Here is a 22500-nt window from a genome sequence, read left to right on the forward strand (position 1 = left end):
ATAACTCCCTCATTCCCTCTTCCTTTTTTCCCCCCTATCCTTTCTATGCGTGTTTCCTCCCTACGTCGCTGTTGTCTTCCCTGTTCTCTGCCCCGTCCTCCCCCCCCCCCCCTATCTGATTTCCCCAACCCGCCTGCTTCACCTACTCGAGCCCAGGTGAGGTCTGTACTTCCCTGCGTGTGGAATGAGGTTAGATGGAGGTTGGAAGCAGAGGGGTGGGGTGGGGGGGGGTTGTAGGAAGGTTAGGTGATAATGAGACAGATCGATCCGTATTTTGCCCTTCCTGCTGGTAGGGGCGTAGTGAATATGTTGGCGAGGAACGTACAAATATTGTTGTTAATGTACGCTGTGTCTAAGAGAGTTGTAAACAAGTTCGCAAGGAATGTAATGTTTATGCAGAGGGTTTTGAGTTTTTTTGTCTTTTTTTAGGATATGAATTTTGTCTGGAATGCTGACTTAAAATTTATTCAAACGTGATTCAAATAACTTCAATCAATTTAGACAGATTGATTCGTTCTAGACAGATTTCATTCACACTGGAGACCTCGTATCCTTCTTGAGCCTCTTTCCGTTCTTCAGTATACGCATGACCGGAAGTCAAGGGCCCCGTCCGACGAGGCGATTCGGTGCACACGCACGCGTAGACGGAGATGGAGGGAGAGAAACTTGTTGTCAAGTAGACCTGCATAAACAACCCCGGAGAACTGACTGCGTGTCTTTCCAGGCTGGTCTCCATGCTTGCTATATTTGTTTTTCTTTAGGAATTGTATTATCCAGTCGCTACTCACTCCCGCCACTCCCTCCCGCCTGGCGCACGCTTTTTACCTGAACCCGCCTCTGTGTAGGGAGACAGGGAAGCCGTACGAGGCGAAGCGTCTTCCTTTTACTCTTTTTCGCGTCTCGTCTAGTCGCTTTTGCCCCCTTCCCCCCTCTCCCCTTAGTTTCTTTCTCTTTACGCTTCTGGCCACTTCCTACTGCCTCTTGATATTCGACTTTCCCCTTTGGAATCGTGGCCAAAGCTTTCATAATGATCCCTCATCTATAGGATACTATTTTTAAGTTTCTCTTCCAAGGTTTCCTCCGGTCAGCGTGTCAGTGTACAGATGATGATGCAACTTTGTTAAGCTATTGCATCTTTTGCACGTGACCGTGTGTGCGTTAGGAAGCCTAGTCGACGTTCAGGCGCTGAGAATGTCTCCTTGTAGTTTGACGCTAATCTCTGATAATTCTAGACAATCAAGCTCAGGTGATAAGGATTACTATACATCGGTAGTAACAAAAGATTGATGGGAGTGAGTGTTGAAATTGCTATATCATTTACTCAATTTTCCTGACTACCATGTGTTATGTAGCTTTCCTCGACGGGCGAGTCAGGGACGTCCAAATAACCTCCTCGCAGTTCCAACGGCCGTTCTGCCGCCATAGAAACCGATAGTTTGACTCAATGACTCCCGGGACGCAGCGGGGTGTTGCCGGCTGCGCGATGATGTAGTAGTCGGTGTTAGGAACGGGGTTTGGTTTGTTGGTCTTGTGTAAAGGTCGGCAACGGGAGGATATATGATGTAGCACCATATCCTCATGGGTTGCTGTTACTGTTTTAGTAATGCTTCAGATTTAAACCGAAGAGATTTGCGTTTGTTTATTCCGCGTGTAGAAACGCACCGATGGGCATAAAGGGATGGGGGGGGGGGGATGGGGAGAGCACGTTGCGTGCAACAGGTCGACTGTTGCTTACCGCTTCCATCAATAAAAGTAGTAGCGAGGCGTCTCTTTACTCTTGGTTTCAACATTTCCAGCGTCACTCCGACCATCAGTGCATTATCTTATATCAGCATTGTCAGAATTACCCCTGCACATTACTTCAAGTTAGGTGAATTGAGAATCATTTACACCCTCACTATATCGAAGTCTGTTCTAAGGAGTCGGAAGCCGAAGCAAGCAAGCAAGCAAGACGCGCGAATACGCAAAAGAGGATCAATGATTCACAAGGAGATGTATTTATAGACACGATAAGAATGAGAAGACGTGGTGTAGACTTACGTGTTAACTGTGTGGTGGACAGACAGCAATTGTATATGGCAAGACAATATCTTGGCAATTTCACGTCGAAACGGGTGACGTATGTCAGAGACCAAAGTACAGATAAAAAAGTACCTACACGCACGGTCGTACGTGTGTGTGTAAGTTTCGTAAACGTTAATTAGAGAGATGTTTGTTTTAAAGTTTATTCATATAAGAATCGTTTTTAAAAACGAGAGTTCACAGAGTGACGAAGCTGAGCAAGTTTCAGTTTCTTTGTCACGGAGACCAGCTACTCATAACTCATATATCATCGTACGTCCATGGAAACAACTGCATGGATGAGTAGCGAGCGGATTCGTGATAACTCCCCTCCCCTTCCTCAAGGCCTCCCCTCCCCCCTTCCCCGCGGCTCCCCTGCCGCTTTCCAGCCAGGTGCAGGAGGGCACCGACCCCCGCCGTCATCCCCGGCGGGGCCTTTCCTACTCTGACACTTGTTATTCGCGTGTATCGTACGTTCCTTGTTCGGTGCCCTTAGGGGGAGGCAGGGGCGCGGACCGAAGTGAAGTGGTTTTCCGAGAGAGCCGAAGTTCGATGACCAGAGCCACATTTGATCGGGCTAATGTAGCATCTTCAGAAACCGATCACAGGTGCCTTTAGAAACGTCAAAGCCGCTATCAGGAGCTAGCAGCTTATTATGGGCAGAGGCGTAGAGAGTCGGACACACAAACCAAAAAAAGGAAACGCGAAGGCATAGGACGCGCCTCCCCTCAGGTGATTATGGTAGGATAGTACGTATGACAGGGGCTATAGGGGTGGGAATTGTATGGAGAGGCAGACTCACCTGCACTAGCCTTCGGCCGCGTAGGTGTTGTTTGTCCGTATATGGGAAGGCGTGTAGGGGGGTAGGAGGGGTCGCGGGAGGGGGGGAGGAATGGATAGTCTGGCCAACCCTACATTCTTAGGTGCCGGTGCTAAGCCTTGGCGGCGCGGGGAGGGACGGTCGGTCTAGTGGTCTTTGGCTGAAACTTTCTCCAGCCACCTGCTCTGATATTCGTGTTGCATTTTACTGCATACGTTCTGCTTTTCGCTATTACAGTCCAGCTGTACCACATTTGAGATTTAACCAACACATTCAAAATCGACTGTTTTGTATGAAAATTATGTATGAAATACCTATTGTATTATGGCATTATGCTTCACGTTGTGGCCCTACAAACACCTGCTTTGCCACACTCCAGACACCTGCTTTGTATACTGTAGATACCTGCTGAACCACACTCCTGCTATACCACTTTCATTGATGAACGGTCACCCCACAGAGAGTATATTTGCAAGAGTTTACGCATGCAGTTTAAATTTTATTATGGAAGTAAACTGTCGAAGTGGAAACTCCACACACTCACAATTAGGCTTAAACTGGATTCTTTGGATATCGCTTTGGGGATGCATATTTGATTTACTCTTCAAGTTGAGATGTGTTGGGTATACACAGTTGTTTGGGTTAAGTTTAAAATCGTGAGAGTGGGGGTAAACAGGAAGAAAAGTATGACATGCAGTATGAATGAGAAGATCAGGGCGACAGCGAGCGGCAAAGACAGGCAGACAGGCAGACATTGACTGGCGATCAGTCATCCAATTCAAGGAAAGGATGACATTTGCTAATGATTTATATACCTACTTGTATCTAAACATTCTTTTACGAGACCTCTATTTTTAATTGTATTTATCTTTCGCAGGTCGGATCAACCATCATTGGCGCACTTAATCTGGTAAGTCCTAAGAAGCAACTCCAATCAAACGTGCATTTTCTCCACCGAGCCTTCTCGCAGCATACCAATCTCGCCAGGACCCGATGCCCATTCACTCTCACCTCTCGATGCCGTGAGCCCAGCCGTCTGGTCTGGCGGACCGAGCGCGCTGCCAGCTCCTGGTGTTACTTGATCGTCGGGAATGGAAGCTATCGCGTCTCTTGGGTGGTGGGGGGTGATGGTCAGCTCTCGATTTCCCCCTTAGCGGTGTGTGGATATGAACACGACACTGCCGCCTTTCCCCGCTAATTGGCGATTACGCGAGAAAGCTCGTGAACATTTCCTCTTCCCGTCGCCCTGTCTTCTTACTCTCTCAGGCTCCTTTTCGTCATGAATTTAGTCGCCGCTAATGACCATAGATGTTGATACGGCAACTTTAAAAAAAAAAAATAATAATCGGTTCAATCAATCATGAACTTGGAACTCGTTAAGGTTCACTTTAAGGGAATCTTCGTCGTGGATATCCCTTTTTATGGCCACTGTTAACTACATAGTTGCTTTGACTTTGTATCCCCCAAAGGGTGTTTACTTATCACTATTTTGCGGGAAACAAAGGAAGGAGGAGGTATTACCAAGGTAATTGGAGATGCCATCTCGCTAGGACGACAACACCCACGCTCTCCCTCCCCCCTCCCCCCTCCCTCCCACCCTGAGCATCCTGTATGTACACCGCCCATGACAGGTCTCCGCTCTTAACACGTCACCACACCCTCATCTCTGCATTCATAAACATGCTTCCGCCCACCATCTCTTCCTTGTTTGTCCTGAAGTAGGTTGAGCAGAACCATAGTCTTCTTCTTCTATTCCTCTTCTTGCTTCCTCGCTTCCTTATTCGTATCCGTGGTCTCTTGATTTTCTTCGTTTTTTTCATTCCTGTCTTCCTCTTCTTCCTCTTCGTATCCCTCCTCCTCCTCTTCCACCACTTTCTATTTCTCCTCTTCCTCTTCCTTCTCTTTCATTTTTTCTCCCTCTCTTCCCCTTCTTCCTATCCTCCTCTTACTCTTGTTTTTTTTCTTTTCTGCTTCTCCCTCTTCTCTTCTCTTCTCTTCTCTTCTCTTCTTCTCTTCTCTTCTCTTCTCTTCTCTTCTCTTCTCTTCTCTTCTCTTCTCTTCTCTTCTCTTCTCTTCTCTTCTCTTCTCTTCTCTTCTCTTCTCTTCTCTTCTCTTCTCTTCTCTTCTCTTCTCTTCTCTCTTCTCTTCTCTTCTCTTCTCTTCTCTTCTCTTCTCTTCTCTTCTCTTCTCTTCTCTTCTCTTCTCTTCTCCCACCTCCCCCTCTCCCTCCTCCCCTTCCACCTTCCCCTCTTTCTCCCCTTCCATTTCCTCCTCCCCTTCTCCCCCTCCTTCTCCCCTTCCATTTTCTCCTACCCTCCTCCCCACCACCTCTTTCTCCCCGTACTCTTTCTTTTCCTCCCCCCCTCCAAGTTTCTCCCTCCTCCTCCGCCCTTTCTTCTACACCCTTCCCTCCCGCTCCCCTCCCTTTTCCTCGTCTCTTTTTCTTCCTGTTCATGTTATGCGACAGATTATATTTTACTCTGGAGAAAGTCTTGCCTCCTCAGTCCCGCTAGTTTCAGGCAGCGAGCGAGATTAATTTCTTTCGATTTTATTCCTGTTGGAAGAAAATGCCATGAAAGTCGTCTGGCAATACCCTCCTCCTCCTCCTCCTCCTCCTCCTCCTCCTCCTCCTCCTCCTCCTCCTCCTCCTCCTCCTCCTCCTCCTCCTACCCCTCGAGCCATGAGACTAACCAAGGAGGAAATCTGTCATGCGCTCCAGTTCTGCCTGGAAGGAGAACTGTTGGGTGGAGTTGATCGTCTGTCTTGCATCAGTTGCATGCATATAAGGAGGGAGAAACGTAGAAGAACAAAGAGACAAATAAAACCAGAGTTAAGAGAAAGGTTGAGGTTAGACTGGAAATGGTTGCTTTTGTGGAAGGAGGGGAGCGATGAAGGTGACAGAAGAGGGAGAGTAAAGTTAAGACGAAGAGCAACACGAGGAGATAGGGATGGAAATGGAGATGGTTGGAGAGGGATTCGAGGCAGGTCAGACGAGAGTAACATCTAATATTCATCTGTTCAAATTATGAACGCTCCAGCGCGGCTGCTGCGTGTTCTTCTAAGCCCTCGTTCGATGGGAGAGCTCCATCTTATTTATCCATTACACCCCCTTCGAGGAGTGATATTGGAAATTCAGCCGGAATTGGGCATTTCTTTGTTTTCGTCGCCTAATCGTGACGATCTTTAGCCGCATCCCTTCGCCCGGCGTCCAGAGCGAGTTTCTTGAGTCGTCCTGCTGGAGAATTCACTGGACGGCGACGCACGAGCGAGGAAGCAGAGGGACGCCGGAAGGCGGCGACGCTCCGCTGCGGTTCTCTGTGGACAAAAAGTGAAACATAATTATGCCAGGTTACTGTTGCGGAAATCCTGTGCAGGGGGTGGTAGGGGGCATCGTTTACTTGCTTGGGTTCCAGGCCCATATGGATCCAATGTATACATTTTCCTTTTTCGGCAGTCTATTTTTTTTATTACACATGCGTGCATGACACTTACATAGGATATGCACACATGCACTATCTCAAACACATGCTTGCTCATAAACTTCATAAAAAATGCACCCATATGACGATACCTAATTCTCCACAAACTAACTTGCTCTCTCTTGCAACATCGTCAGCAACAAGCGAACCACAAGCATCAGTCCGTCAGGGCCACTTTGCCGTTGCCGACTCTACAAACGTGCGGTCGTACGTACGCACACCGATTCATGTATATTAAGATTCACGTGCCTAACGAATCTCGTGTTCCTGAGCTATGTCATAAAACCGTTCCTTTCCAGTAGGCCATGATACTATTTCTGGAACTGGCATCTGCTCTCCCACCAGAGTTCTTTGCATAGACGAAGAACCTGGGGAAATATAAGCCTCTTGCCATTCCGTCTTGCGATGGCTGAGCCTCGGCCATGACGCTTCGCGTGGCTCGGGCCCCGAAATGAGCCATGAACTCAGCGCGACTCTACCTAGGCGTTCTTGGGCGCGACGTGACGTTAGGAGTGGATATATTTATAGTTTTGATTTATCATACTTTATCTAAGATTGCCAGTGCCGTAGCGGAGTGATGTAATAGCGAAGCTGGCGAGGGAATCCGGGAAGAATATAGGAAGGAGAGTAGGAAGAAGAATGAGTGTGCAGGAGTACAAGTAGCCAGTGGTAACTCTGTTACTTGATTTATTTAAAGAATACCTAATGACCCAAAGTTCCCTCTCGCTCTAGTATGCTATAGCTTCATTGTTCGAGGAATAAAGAGGAGCAGTTAGAAAAAAAATGTTGTCGTTTGTTTTTTATTCAAAAGAAAGTCTATTAATCAGAGATAAACTGTGAGAGGGAGGTTCGCCCCAGGGACGAGTTGCCGGAGGCAATGAATTAATCCTCTGGCCGACCTGACCTAGCTTGGGTCAGAAAGGCTTTTTCCATATCTCGTATTCTCTATCTCTCTTTTTATTATATCAGTCGCTCATTCACCCACACACTCTTACTCTTACTGTGCATACACATGAAACATGCAGTTAAGGTACACTGAAACACAGGCATTTTTATCACGGTGAACATAACGATTTCTCCATGAGCTTGATCCCGGCCATGTTCTGGAGCACACGACCCGCCGAGATGCCCGCGACGAGTCATTGGTATGTTAATTATATGTTACTCATTTTTGTCTTCAACCGAAGATCTTAACATTTCGGACTCTGAAACTTTCGGGCCTCAGTGGAGGAATAGAAACTCAGTGCGCTTTTGGTGAAATCCTGACAAGAACTTGATAGAAGTATTTTGCGAATTTCTTTAGATTTAAGTATTTGTTTTTGTGTACAGATGTAGATAAAGATGGATAGAAAACACACACACACACACACACACACACACACACACACACACACACATATATATATATATATATATATATATATATATATATATATATATATACATACATACATACATACATATATACACATCCACACATTCACACACGCACCTACATCCACATCCACACCCACATTCACACACAACGATACCCACAGACGTGCATATATGATATATATATATATATATATATATATATATATATATATATATATATATATATATATATTTTTTTTTTTTTTTTTTTTTTTTTTTTTTTTTTTTTTTTATACATTTGTACAATCATACATGCATACATATACATACATGCGTACATATATATACATGCGTACATATATATACATGCATACATATACATACATGCATACATGTACTTTTACATTCATACATACATACATGTACATACATACATACATACATACATACATACATACATACATACATATACATATATACATATATACATATATACTTCTACATACATACATGGCCGCACATATACCAACTTATTTAGCGTCACTACGTGCTTCCGTGGTCGTGGCATAGATTATCCTTCGTAACGCCCACCTCCAATGCTGGTGGCGGGCGGAGCGGCACGTCACATACAGCCAACGCTTTTCCTCGAAATTATTGAGATGAGTTACTGATATGTTACGTATTTCTCTCGCGAATGGCACGGAAAAAAAAGCCGTGCCATTACCGTGCAGAAATGACCGTGTCGAGAGCTCACAGTCTCGCCCGCCCTCTCCCGCTGCCGTCTGTTCAGCTAAGTAGAACAGTCGGTGTTCATATGTCTCTTTTTACTTTCACTTTCGATTTTGTCTTCCTCTGCCATCTTTTCCGCTATCGCACTTGCACTTTTCCCGTCCATTTAAGGTGAAAATCGCGGGGGTTCCAAACTACGATATCATACAAGCTTGAAGGCGGTGCTAGGGATGCAGTCGGAAGTGTATATATATACTTATGATGCGTTCAGTTATACCAGTTACGTTAGGCTTGGCAATCGTAGAATAAGCTGAAGATCATGATAGGTGGCAGAAGATCAAGTCTGTAAGGAAATACTAGATGAGATGATGAAAGCATCCTAAGCAGTAGGGAGGAGGAGGCAGTCGTCGTCCGTTTCGTAGCCTTTGATCGTGACGCTGCTTTGAAATGGTCGATTTTCTTTTTAATGAAAATCTAATTTTGTGTGAAGATTTGTTGAGGAAAGGGAAGTCCCTCATCCATAGATGGCAGCTTTTCTAAAGAAGTCCGCAATTGTCGGATATCATATCCGCCTTGGAGTCTTAGGGAAGTGGAGTTTTAGGGGAAACTGGTTGAAAATTGGCGTTTTGCCTAAAAGTCCTACTATATTTTTTTCCCCCATTTCGTAGTAGGTTGCCCTATCCCGTGTTCTCATGTGGTGATTTCGCAATTTTAACGGTCTGTAAATGGACGCCAAAGGATCCCACACTTTTCCCTCGCGTCCTCTCGCCAACCAAGCCTGCTTCTCTTCCCTCCTTATCAAGTGGACAGATCTCCTCGGGTAGCAGAGAGCTAGGGGTCTTGGTTCATGGACTGACTACTTTGCACAACTGTTCATCGGAGCTTCCGGGTATGCAATGAAGGACAAAGGTAGGGGGGAGCACACGAAGAGGGAATATTGACTTTCGGGTCCATTTTTGTTGTTGTGGGTCTCGTAGAAATATCTGTGGGAGAGGGAGAGGTAGGGTGGAGGGGGAAACTGCGGCGAGGGGAAGTGAGGGCTAAGGGAAAGCAGACGCCCAGCTGAGACGAGGGAGGACAGGCGGGCTGTCAAAGGGCCTTGGGGTTAGGCTTTCGCTAGACGCATTCATGGGGGGTGGGAGGAGGGGAGGGGGGGGGTGCTTGATGGTGGTTACGTGCGGGCTCTTCTAGGACATTCCAAGGACCACGGGGTATGTTTTCAGGATCTACGTGCGCTTAATTGTGTAGATTGTTTGTGGACCATATTGGATGATCAGTGAATCTCTCCTCTCTTCTATTCTCTCTTTCTCTCTCTCTCTCTCTCTTTCTCTTTCTCTTTCTCTTTCTCTTTCTCTTTCTCTTTCTCTTTCTCTTTCTCTTTCTCTTTCTCTTTCTCTTTCTCTTTCTCTTTCTCTTTCTCTCTCTCTCTCTCTCTCTCTCTCTCTCTCTCTCTCTCTCTCTCTCTCTCTCTCTCTCTCTCTCTCTCTCTCTCTCTCTCTCTCTGCCTGTCTCTCAGTCTCTGTTCTTGCGCTGCGTGTTTGCAAGCGTCCGCGTTCGTGCGTGCTTGTATACTTGCGTAACTCTGACGACTGGAGCACTGCGTATCACTCCCCATGGTTTGACTCGCAACTTTTCAGGCACAACTTGCGTGATTGCTGTCAGAGTTTCCCGTTTTCTGTGGAGCTTACTTGAGCGCTGCCGAAGTGAACGCCTGGCTTATTCCAGCAAGATCGCCCATGGCTCAGGCAACTGACTGACTTGTCCTGGCAAATTGTCTTTATAGATTATTATTTTCCATTTGAAGGAAGGGGGAAATTGTTACAGGAATTATGATTTGGGTTGGTTCGAAAGCAGTGAAAGATGTAGGAGTAAAATCGAACTCGGGAATCACCATGGAAACGTGGTGATTAACGCTCCACTTTGTGATATTTTTTATGCTGTATTGAAGCCAGATAGAGTCGAATCTAAGGACTATTTTTACTAATTCACAAGTGTTAGTCTCTGGTAAACTCTTTGTAGAGTTTACCAAGGATAATCTTACTTTTTATAGTGCATCTTATTGCCGTAGCAGTTGCATTTTGTTGTATTTGTAGTGGCCGATTTCATGGGGAACAATCATTATATGGACACAGTGATACCGCTTCAACTCTGAAATAGGTTTTCATTATCGTATGTTTTTTTTTCATTATATTTTTCTACGTGGTTCGCAATACCACGTGATAAGCCTTGCCTCAAAACAGAACAAAAATGAATCTATAGTGTATTCTTAGAAAGCAATCCAGAGATTGCACCCCGACTAAGGATTTATTCACTTTTTCGCCTTACTATATTTTCTTTCCAAAATTATTATCCTATACATTCCATCCAATAACTTCCTACGAAAGTAATTTTCCTTCATATCACATATCATCTAACTTTTACTTCCATTAAGTTTGTAAATGACGCCTAGTCCGTTTTGTCCATTAGTGCCGAGCGTGGTGGCCTGACCTTGGCGGGGAGGAGGGGTAGGTAACCAGCAAAGCTTGCAGAGTTACAGGTAGAAGGCTGTGATTGAAGATTTTTTAATCATTATAAATAGGAAATGACCAACAAATTGCTTTGGAAATTCCAAATGGACATTTGCAATACAGTGACACGCATCAAGATTGCCAAACGCTTATATTTCATAGACTTAGAAGAGCGCTGTTCAGTACGTTACATGGCAACAGTGTGTAACTAGCATGACGTCCCTTCTTCCAGGGAGAAGACTGTATGAACGAGCGTATCCCCAGAAAACATGAAATCGTCGAATTTTTTGCATTCAGATTGTTTTGCAACGGTAGGATATGTCAATGTGTGCGACACCTTTATATTTTAAGCATAAGACCTGAAAAATAACGCGTTTATAAGATCTGGAAAGAAGCTTTTTGCCAGTTAGGGTAGTCTAGCCGTGGCGAAGGTGACATTGTGGATGACAGTTTGCACATAAATGACGACGGAATATGCCTGGTTTTGGTATTCGAGATCCGGGCATTACCATACGGCAACCTGGTCTGTGGATGCCCATTGTCAGGGCGAGGATTGGATTGTTAAATGTTAAGGGCATAGAGCCGAGATACTTGAATGTCATGAAATTCAGGGTTCTTGCCTTGGATTTGATAACTTTCTAAATATCGTTAAGGTCTTCCTTCATGTAATTTTCCACGTTGTAGAGATAATGGCATGTGATAGTAAGAAATTCATGCCCCCCAGTCTTCTTCGGGGGACCAGCAGACACATCTCCTGGAAGAGAAGAGGTCTGATGAAGCGGGAGTCCGTTCTCTACTGTTTCTATGCGTTTTTATGCCGGTGTGGATTTTTCGCCCCGGGAGCAACGTGCTGCAGTGAAAAAGAAAAGAAAAACATACATACATACGGACGTACATTCATTATGTATGTATGTAAGTATGTATTAGCGCGCGCTTGTGTGTGTGTGTGTGTATTATATATATATATATATATATATATATATATATATATATATATATATATATATATATATAATGTATTATATATAAATATATATCTATATATATAATATTTATGTATAAATATATATATATGTATATATATAAATAATATATATATTATAATATATATATAATATATATATATTATATATATATATATATAATATAATGTATGTATAAATACATATATAAAATATTTATATTATGTAATATTATACATATATACATACATATATGTATGTATATATGTATATATATAATATATATATATGTATAATATATACATATATAAATAAACAAATAAATAAATAAATATATATATATATTCACATATGTACATATATATATGTATAATATATACATATGTATGTACAATATATAGATATGTAAATAGATATATATATATGTATATATATATATATATAATATATATATTTATTTATATATCTGTATATTGTACATACATACGTATATATTATACATATATATATGTATATATATATTTATTTATTTGTTTATTTATATATGTATATATTATACATACATATATATATAATATGCAGAAGTTTAGTTAGCGTACTAGAAAATGATGGAAATACCAGATGAACTACTGCCATACCGATACTAAAATACTGACCGTTATAGACATCCTGTTTGTTTCATTTTACAGATAATTTCTCCTTTAAAGATAATGTAATTTCCTACACTGATTATTTTTTGGTTAAACGGTAGTATCTTCATACAATGAATTGGTGATGAAAAATATATATAACATGATTACGTTGCTGTGTGTGTGTGTGCGCGCGTGTATATATTATATATTATATATGTATATATATATTTATATTATATATATATTTGTATATATATATGTATGTGTGTATGTATGTATGTATATGCATATATATATTTTTTTAATCTATTATTTTTATTATACTTTGTTTCCCCTTTAGTGGAATGTATGATACTTACTCGATGTGGAATACCATCCTCCTGTTGCCATCAGAAGATCGAGTGTTACTTTTTTCAAAAATGACCAGTTGCGGGTCCCCACGCCGACCGGCTTCTCGCCTCCTCCCCCCTCCCACCTTCCCCCTCCCCACCACACGTGTAGAGCCCCAGGGGGAAATCACTAGAACCTCGTATGAGAATCCTTCTGGATTTATCTGTGAAATAACCGGTAAGGCTATGAAACAATTTCAATAGACGTGAGTCAGTCTTTCCTCCATTATCACGGCCTTTCCCGTCTCGAGAGAGCGACCGACGACTTGGGCAACCCGCAACCCGCCCAGCGTCCGTGCCGATGGCGGTTATGCACTCCTGGCTCTCCTCTTGCCCTTGCTTGAGACTATCGGGTAATTACATCGACGGCGTAAGGTCGTGCTTGCATGTGTGTGTCTGTGCTTACGCTTGTGTTGACATTTCTGTCTGCGTGTGTGTTTACGAGGGAGAGGACGAGGGTGGATGGAGGAACACCGGGTGGAATATAATGCTATATTCTCCCTTCTGGCTGCTCTGGGATGAGGAGGAAAGACACGGAGGAATTCCGAGGAGAGGAAAGAAGGACAAGGAAATATTGATGAGGCGCGGAATGACGAGAAGGACGAAGATGGGACGAATACAGGCAGAGAAGAGAATCTAAGTCAAAGAAAGATTTGAGGAAATGAACGGGTGGGTGGGAGAGAGAGAGAGAGAGAATACGGAGGAAATGCAGAGTAAGTGATGGAGAGAACAAAGGAAACAGGAGGAGAACCCTGGCCGAGGAGCCCCAGCGAGGACAAACGCCCAGTGAAGCAAAAGGCCGCGGACACGATGGCAGGCAGAGAGAGTACGAGCGAGCGAGCGAGCGAGCGTATGGCCGTCGAGGGGCAGTAAAAGAGGCCACACGCGGGTCGGGGAGGAGGGGGACAGAAGGGCATCTGGTTCCTTGGGCCTTTTGGCAGGGGGATGAGGGGGCTGGGGCGATGTTGCCATATCTCCGCCGCCGACGACGACGAGTCTTGAGGCTTCCACCTTCCTCTTCACCATACGTGGCCGTTTGGCGTAGCATGACGCTGCTTTCGATTGGGGCCTCATGAGTATTCTGCTTATGGTGTCGGTGTCTGCTTGCCTCCCAGTTAGTCTATCTGTCCAAGAGATCGAGCGTAGAGGAGGGGGAGGGGGGAGGGGTTACTGGGGACGGTTTTTCATGGTGAGCAATCACGGATTACTTGGTGTGTAGCCTTGAAGGACAGGGAGGTCTTAGGATGCCGCTCCCCCCCCCTCCCTTTTCCCTCCTCTTCTATAGGTCTGCTGTACCCTGGCCTTCCTCCTCTCGTTTCGTGGTTCTTATCCCAGTAGCCTGGCCCTCCCTCTCTACTCGCCCCCTTTCATTTTCTGTTTTTTTTTCTTTCTCTCTCTCACTACCTCGCCTTCGGTCCTCTCCTTCTCCCTCGCTCACTATCATTTTCTTTCTATTTATTCCTCTCACTACCTTTCCTTCGCTTTATCTCCCTCTCCTCATTTCTCCTGTCTCCCCCCCCCCCCTTCCTCTCCCTCTTCCCTTTCCCTCTCCCTTCCCCCTCCTCCTCCTCCCCCTTCCTTCCTCTCTCTCCCCCTCCCTTTCCCCTCTCCCTCCTTCCCTCTTCCTCTCCTTCCCCTCCCTCCCTTCCCTCCCTCTCCCCTTCCCTTCCCCTTCCCTCTCCCCTTCCCTTCCCTCTCCCTCTCCATCCCTCTCCCCTTCCCTCTCCCTCTCCCCCTTCCCTCTCCCTCTCCCCCTTCCCTCTCCCTCTCCCCCTTCCCTCTCCCTCTCCCTCTCCCCCTTCCCTTTCCCTCTCCCTCTCCCTCTCCCTCTCCCTCTCCCCCTTCCCTTTCCCTCTCTCTCTCTTACTCTTCCCCTTCCCTCTCCCTCTCCCCCTTCCCTCTCCCTCTCCCTCTCCCTCTCCCTCTCCCTCTCCCTCTCCCTCTCCCTCTCCCTCTCTTAACCTCTCTTGGTTGATATGATAAAGCAGACAGGGACTATTCGTTAAACTAGCATTCAAGACTTTTGACGAGAGCTCGTGTTCTCGATTTTTTTTCTTCTTCTTCGAGCATACAATTTATCAAAATAAGTTTGCAGAGGTCGATAACCTGGATTTATCGGTCTTTGTTCAGGTGAAGTCGAAGAAATTCATACTAGATATCATCGGTTTAGATCTGGAAAAAAACAGATCGCATTGATTACCAGGGTGACAGGAGCATTTGTAAAATTGTCTAGTCATGTTACTCGTCACTTCATGTAGTTAGATGGATGTTTGCGTTCAGTTACAACCAAGAGTAACTCGAACGTCCTTTTTTCGAGAAACAAACATTTGCACACGCGCCTGTACATGCTGTTGCTATCTAAATGCCAAAGTCTTCAGCATCCACTCGACATATTCTCCAGAGTCCAAACACAGAGAGGCCTTTTAAAGGGCCACGATGACCTTAATTTCAAGTATATATATCTCGCCTGCTCTCTTCCCTTCCGCACATAACGCATATTTGTTGCGGCGGTTTGCGAGCGGGGTATTTTTATAGGGGTTGTGGAGAGGGGGGGAGCGTCCCCTGCTCCACCGATACTAGGTTTGGCAGCTGACTTGCATGATGTCGTATATTAATGTGCGGTAGACGCGACGCGGTAATAAGGGACGAGCATGCAAACATGTTCACTTTTCTTAATCCTGCGGAGAGAGGTGAGTACGCGGGGAAAGTGCTGGCGTGCGCCTTAGTTGGTTTGTTTATTTAGGGACCTATCTTATCCCTTGGCATGCCTTCTGAAGTGCTGGTTGTGTGCCTCATTTTTTGCCAAGTATAGCTTCGAGGGGCATCGTGGTTTTTTTTTTCAAGGAGTGAAAAAAAGCTTTAGCTTTAGTGTATTGCGCAGTTTAGTATTTGGGAATGAAAATAGTGTAGCTATGATGATTCAAACATTGAACTTAAAGCTAGAAGGACTCGGTCTGGAAGAGATACGCTTGTAAGAATATAAATATTGCGAGTGGATTTCACCAGGGGCGTTGCTGGCACGAAAACCTCACGCACCCCCCCTCCCTCCTCTTCCCCTCTCCCTCGGCTGGGGCGGCCCCGCCCAACCGGCGCTTCCGGCATGTTGGGAAGCTTTTGTCCTTGCTGTGAATCCCGTTGCTAAGAGGAGGAGACAAATATTCTTACCGGGATAATGAAATGACGATCTGTTCTCTGTAGCTTCGTTGAAAGCTCTCCGGTGGCGCGGGGGAGGGGGGGGGGTGGGGGGGGTTAATGCTTTGTATATCAGTATGCCATTGCCTCTCTTCACACGTATGAGTATAAATGGCAACAGCTGGATCATGTTCCCCGTGTAAACAATGTATCATAGTCTTCATGTAAACATTTATCGGATTTCCCTTAATTTACCGCTGAAGCGTACCCCATTCGTCAACACCGAGGGAAGTGTTATGGTAATTAAGTTGACCAAATTGTGACGAAGAATTTCCAAAAATAAATACACTTATGATGTTCACCTGTGTATTAATTAAGAGACCAAATTATTCGTTTATCACTAATTATCGTCTTTGCGCGATTTCATTGCTGGGTTTGAATGGATAACTTTCATGAAAACATTTTAGATAAGTTTATTCCATTGAAAAGTTTAAAATTATTTTTTTATACTTTTGAACTGAATTGAAATACAATGAGTTATAATTTATGAATTAATAATCAATGTCATGAATGATAACAAAAAATAAGGGCCAAAGGAATGTGAGTACACGAAGGCCTAGAGGCAACTCCAGTAGACCAAGGCAGTCCCTTAAAACGTCCAAGTGACATGAGAATGAGCACTTCTCGCCCAAGACCTGGCCCGTGTCCAAAGGCACGTCTGCGGTTGAGTTTTTTCGGTTGACCTTCCCTGGGCTTATTTAGAAAACGTCAAGCCCTGGCAGTTGACACAGGCTTGACCGATTGGTAGAGAGAGAGAGAGAGAGAGAGAGAGAGAGAGAACATTGGAAAGGGAGATTTGTCTGAATCTGATATTCAGAAGAGTGTATTAAGCCCGTCTTTCTTTTTTCTTTCTTTTTTACCGAGACTATCCTTTGTTTAGGTGTACTGATCGTTTTTTCTCTCTCTCTCCTTTCCCCCTATGTCTGTACTTTTCTACTCAAACTCCCCTCCTCCCTCCCTCTCCTCACCTTTTTTTCTCCTCCCCCTCCTCTGTCTCCTCGTCCTCCTCCTTCCTTTTACCCTCTCACTTTTCCCCTCCCACCCTCTCTTCCTCCCCCTTTTTTCTCCCCCTCCTCCTCCTTCCTCCTTGTACCCTGTCACCCTCTCCTTTCCTCCTCCCCCTCCCCCTCCCCCTCCCTCTCTTTTATTCTCTTCCTCCCCCTCCCTCTCCTTTTTCTCCTCCTCCTCCTCCCTCCTATTCCCCTTCCTTTCCCTCCCTCCCTCCTATTCCCCTTCCTTTCCCTCCCTCCCTAACATCTTTCCTCTCTCTTCTTTCATCTCTCCCTTCTCCCTCTCTCATTATATAAAAGATTGAAAGCGATGTTATCAGTTCGCCGCGATGCTAGATAAGAAAGCATCACGAGGCTTGCGCATGGACCCACAGATCTCGCTCACTGCGTGGGGACCGGTTGAACGGTACGACTGTGAAATACCAATCCATATACTCAATGAACTTCAAAATGTGTTTTATATGAGCTTGTATAAAATTCTGGGATTTCTCAATGCTTTTTTTTTCTTTTTCTTCTTAATAGTCGGAAGAAAACTGGGTCTAAATATGCAGACATCCAGATGCGCTCATTCAGATCACTGCGGTCAGACCCGACAGCATCTTGACGTCATACTAACAGTGGAGGTGCTGTGGCCGCTCAGCACGTGTAACTTCCCAGCACTGACGGGTGCCATGATCAACCTCGCTTTGAATGCCTTGCTTATGGCGGACAGACCATTCCTTGTCAGGAGGGATTTTGGTTCATGACCCTTATGTCCCAATTAATAAGGAAGAAATCTTCGCAAGGCCTGCAGTTTCTATAAAGGGAGCAGTCATGAGTGACGGCGGTTGACGCAAGCCAGCTTCATGTCTCTTAATCGGCAATTGAATTGTCCTATCGGGGTCGGGATGGCCAGAGTCCGTGGCCCTCCCTTCTGAACGATGGCTTAGTACACGCATGTATAGCTGTTTAATATATTCCCTCATTGATGTGATTGAAAACAAATATGCTGCGTGGCCGAGGCAAAAAAGAGGCCCGAATAATGACGAAGGGAGCGCGGTGATAAAGGCAACAAAAAGCCACATAACACTCAGTGATGCTGGCGGCCAATCGGTTCAAACTCGCTGAAGCGCCTCTCGTCCCCGCTTTGGTTAGGTAACCGTTCGCCATTGTAAAGAAAATTGACCTATCTCATGGCGTGCCAAAGCCGCTTTTGACTCGTTTTATTTTATTTTGTTTCAAACACATGGTCGCCACTGATGGAACTATATGGATATATAGAGGCAGTGCTAGAACTAGAATGGCGTTTAAGAGATAGGCATGAAGAACTGGAAGCAAACGAGAAAACGGTGTAGAGGCATATAGTAGGGGAAGGAAAGAGCTGCACTGGAAGGCAAATGAGATACATCGATACACAGACAAAACGAATGATACGCAGAGAGCTCGATGCAAACCTTCTCAGATCAACGGCATAACCTGTTTGTCCCCTTGAGATGACAAAGGTAAATGAACCCTGGGTGTACTCCCGAGAGTGCGTGCGTGTGTGCGTGCGTGTGGGGGGGAGGGGGGGATTCCAGGAGGTACAGAGAACCCAAGGAAGCTCTGGATGAACCAACAACGAAGAGCGGATCAGGAGAGCGGAGAGAATAAGGCAAACATCGAAATGGTGAGACCCAAGCGTGAGACCCAAGCAATGGCGCCGAGTTGAGAATAATGAGCTCAAAATGTTGCTGTGACGATTGCGGATACGGCTTGGATGTGAAGCCAAGGACACGTATGGTAGTTCCCTCGGTGTGTGTGTCTCTCTCTCTCTATGCTAGTTATCCTTTCGTATTTTTGCTACTTACTATTTCAAATTGTACGTGTCATTTTGGAAACCCATTCTTTCTATTACAATACTATTTTCGAATTGCTTAGGAAGAGTATCGAGTACATATCTATTTTTTAGACTGTAGGTTATAGCCTGTTAGATATGGCTATTATCAGTAACGTTGCGTACAAGGTTCTTGCCACTGCGTGTTCTCACACTGTATACAATTTACCTAATTCTTTCCTCTCCACACTTTCCTTGGGGGTGAAAGGGGGAGAGGGCAGTGTCATTTAGAAGGATCAGTAGCACCTGACTCGGTAAAGGATTTGCATAGCGAGCAAGAGTGGTGAATGCCGCAGTTTGTAGAGTTGCCAGTGATGTCTTCAATTGCGGCAACATATTATTGTGTCTCTTTGAAAAGAACCTATTGAATGCAATGTTCAGGGACGTTCCTGATGGATGGCGTGTTAGATCCTGTAAATCCTGCCCGACCTTCCTCCTCTCAAGGATAAACAAAAGCTTGGCCACAAGGAAGATGGCCTGGCCATAAGATTACATACTGATTTGGAAGAAAATGTCGGTGGCATTTGGCATATTCTTTTCCTTAGACTTCACTGAACAACAATATCAAAACCATGACTTGCCTTGTAGTCTTCCCACCCACCTCCTCACCCTGTCAGCGTTCCTCAATCAACCCTCCCCTCCCTATGACCTTCCCTCCCCTCCCTATGACCTTCCCTCCCTCCCTCCCTCCCTCCCTTCTCCTTACCGCCCATTCACACAACATGAGCGTCATCGAGAGATGATAGCTGTGCAAAATGTGTTATTTGTATACAGTTGCTCTGCAATGCTTTGGATGCGTTCGTTTCATGTATCTAGCTTTATTCACTCCCAATTAGCGAACCCTCGTCAATGTTTAAAATTATATGTAGGGTCAAATATGATTGCGAATTAAAGTGGATGCCATGGCGATGATTACACTCCAGAAAACACCAAGCAACATACAAATATGTCTCCGGATTTTGCTTTCATCATAGAGGATGGCAGTAGAGCTCAACTGGTGGAATTCGCTTGTTGGAATAGTACGGGCTGAAGATGGCAACAGTGGCGACATGACTGGCCAGCCTTGTTGCCGCCTCCTCCTCCCCCCCTGTCTTCCCATCCGCTACCAACCCATGCCATCTGGCAACCTGAAATTTCTCTGCGATGGGCGAGGGTTGAGGGGAATCTGGGGGATGCGTTCCGTGACTTAAATTGTGCAGAGTTACGTTCATTCTCACTCGGTTTGACATTCAGTGCGAGTGTGTGGCGAGGCCTGGCACCTTCATTGACTTTATTTTTTCCCCACTTTTTCCCCCTATTTTCGAAGACATTTCCTTCCACTAGTTCATTTATACGAGTAGTATTTATATCTTTCGCCAATGGCATTATATATGTGTATATATATGTGTGTGCGTGCGCGTGTCTGTCTGTCATTATTTGCAACTGCTTATACCTTATTTCTGAATAGCTACACTCTGAATGGAATGCCGCTTTGTAAAGCAGCGTGTACATCCAGATGCCAATAGTTTTGATATCTTATCTCGCTACATCACCCATGCGATGCACGTAGCTACATCCCAATACACACGTGAACATGAAAATATGGGAAGCATCCTTAGCTGTTTACATAATTATATATCTAAAACACGGAGTAGAGTTGGAAGGGTATAGCGCACGTACGTATAGAACAACAAAATACTTCATTTCATTACATTTGGTAAGAAATATTGTCTCGGCAGCTGCTGGAGAGCAAGAAAGGGCCGCGGCCAGCAATACGCAGCGCTGCGCCGCCCGGGCGATTCCCGCCATTCTTCCCTCGCTCGCTGTGCCCCGCCCACATCTGGGCCCGCTCGACCCTTTTGTCTGATACACGCACACGCACACGCACACGCACACGCACGCTCTTATCTCTGTGTCTAGATACATAGATAGATAGATGGCAGAATGATAGGTGTGTATAGTTAAATATGTTTGTATATGTATAAGTGTATTTTCCGTGTATTTGTATATGTATTTGGATGTATATCTGTCTACCTTTATGTGTATATTTATATGTATATATATATATATATATATATATATATATATATATATATATATTATATATATATAATAATGATGTGCGCGTATGCGTGTCTATATTTCTATATATTTGTGTGTGTGTGTATATATATATGTATGTAATAATGCGCATTTCAACATTAAGTATGAAGCACTGGACCCGAAGTGTTTTCATGCGATAGTGTTTGCGCGTGTTGCCAAGGGAAGAAGGTGCCACGGCCAAGGGAGCGAGGCCGAGCCAAGCTGAAGGATTTATGGACGCTATGGAGGGGGAGAAGGCGTAGGAGGCAACAGGACTTGTTCAGAGAGGGACGAGAGTATAGGGGGGGGGGGCTGCTAAAAAGGTCGGTTTTGGTAGAGCGGAACAGGGGTCATCGGCGGCGAAAAGGAGGGGAGGAAGGGGTGTGCGCAGGAGGAGGGGAGGAAGGGGTGTGTGCAGGAGGAGGGGAGGAAGGGGTGTGTGCAGGAGGAGGGGAGGAAGGGGTGTGTGCAGGAGGAGGGGAGGAAGGGGTGTGTGCAGGAGGAGGGGAGATTGGGAGGCTAAAAGGGGTAGGAAAGGGAGGCTGAAACCCAATCCTCCTTGAACATCTGCGAGAGTCATCAAAAGGCACGTTTGGTGTTGAAGGAAAGGAGACCGGTGAGGATATATTCATTTTTTTTCACACGCCTTTCCAACGGCATTGAAACTGATGAACGAATGTAAAAATGTTTCCTTGGAAGACTATTCCAAGAGATCATGAAGGATGTTGAGACGCTAGGATCCTTACCTCGTGCAAGGGCGTTGTTCGCATAGGCCTATAGAAGGTGTAGTGGTAGGGGTCATACATATACAGTGGAGGTGTTTTTGTAATGCTGTATAATGTCTTTCGCGTTTGTTTGTTTGTTTTTGTGAAATTGTGTCGTTATAGCTATGGATGCTTCATATAAGGAACTGTAAATTGCATATGATAATCAATGGAGAGTGCACAGGACAACGAACTATCAACCTTGAACTTTTCATGGCCGAGCATTTCAAGCATTTCAAATAATTGAATATGTGGAAATGTAAAGTTGTGTGTGTATATATGCAAATGGATTGAGAGGGGAGTGAATCAGACAATTGTCCAAAACAAAATTGAAGGTCATTATATTATCTAAAGTGGAATATAAAGGAAAGGCAGATTTTCGGAAAATAATGCAAACCAACTTCGAATGCATGCAAGGGTTCGTGACACGGAACTGCGCAGTACCTGAATCACCTGTTCGAGTGCCCGTCATAGAGAGAGAACAGAACATAGAAACACCCACACGCACACGCACACAAACTTACAATTACATGTCTACATATCGCTCGGAGTTAGGTGAGGAAAAAAAAACTTCCATTATGATTTTTACTGCTTCGCCCAGTGTAGAAAGCAGACAGAGGCCGACGCGAGAGTTACAAGCAAAAGCAGCCTAATGAGCCGGTGCTTCCTGAGTGACGCCTCAAGGC

The 22500-nt window shown here is 44.9% G+C and overlaps 1 protein-coding gene across 2 annotated transcripts in view; it reads left to right on the forward strand.

The window, feature by feature from the left end:
• Window positions 1-22500, forward strand: part of LOC122259473 (uncharacterized) — a 33644-nt gene that overhangs the window by 2721 nt on the left and 8423 nt on the right. The window contains exon 2 of one of the 2 annotated variants that reach the window (XM_043026266.2): window positions 3759-3791. In XM_043026266.2, the coding sequence (XP_042882200.1) occupies window positions 3759-3791 (33 nt within the window). Of the gene's footprint in view, window positions 1-3758; window positions 3792-11206; window positions 11264-22500 lie in introns of those variants that run through there. The other variant, XM_043026267.2, reaches the window with a different exon arrangement.

Source organism: Penaeus japonicus, unplaced genomic scaffold, assembly GCF_977035675.1.
Source record: "Penaeus japonicus unplaced genomic scaffold, GWHDUDI00000001_assembly GWHDUDI00000020, whole genome shotgun sequence".
Classification (NCBI taxonomy): domain Eukaryota; kingdom Metazoa; phylum Arthropoda; class Malacostraca; order Decapoda; family Penaeidae; genus Penaeus; species Penaeus japonicus.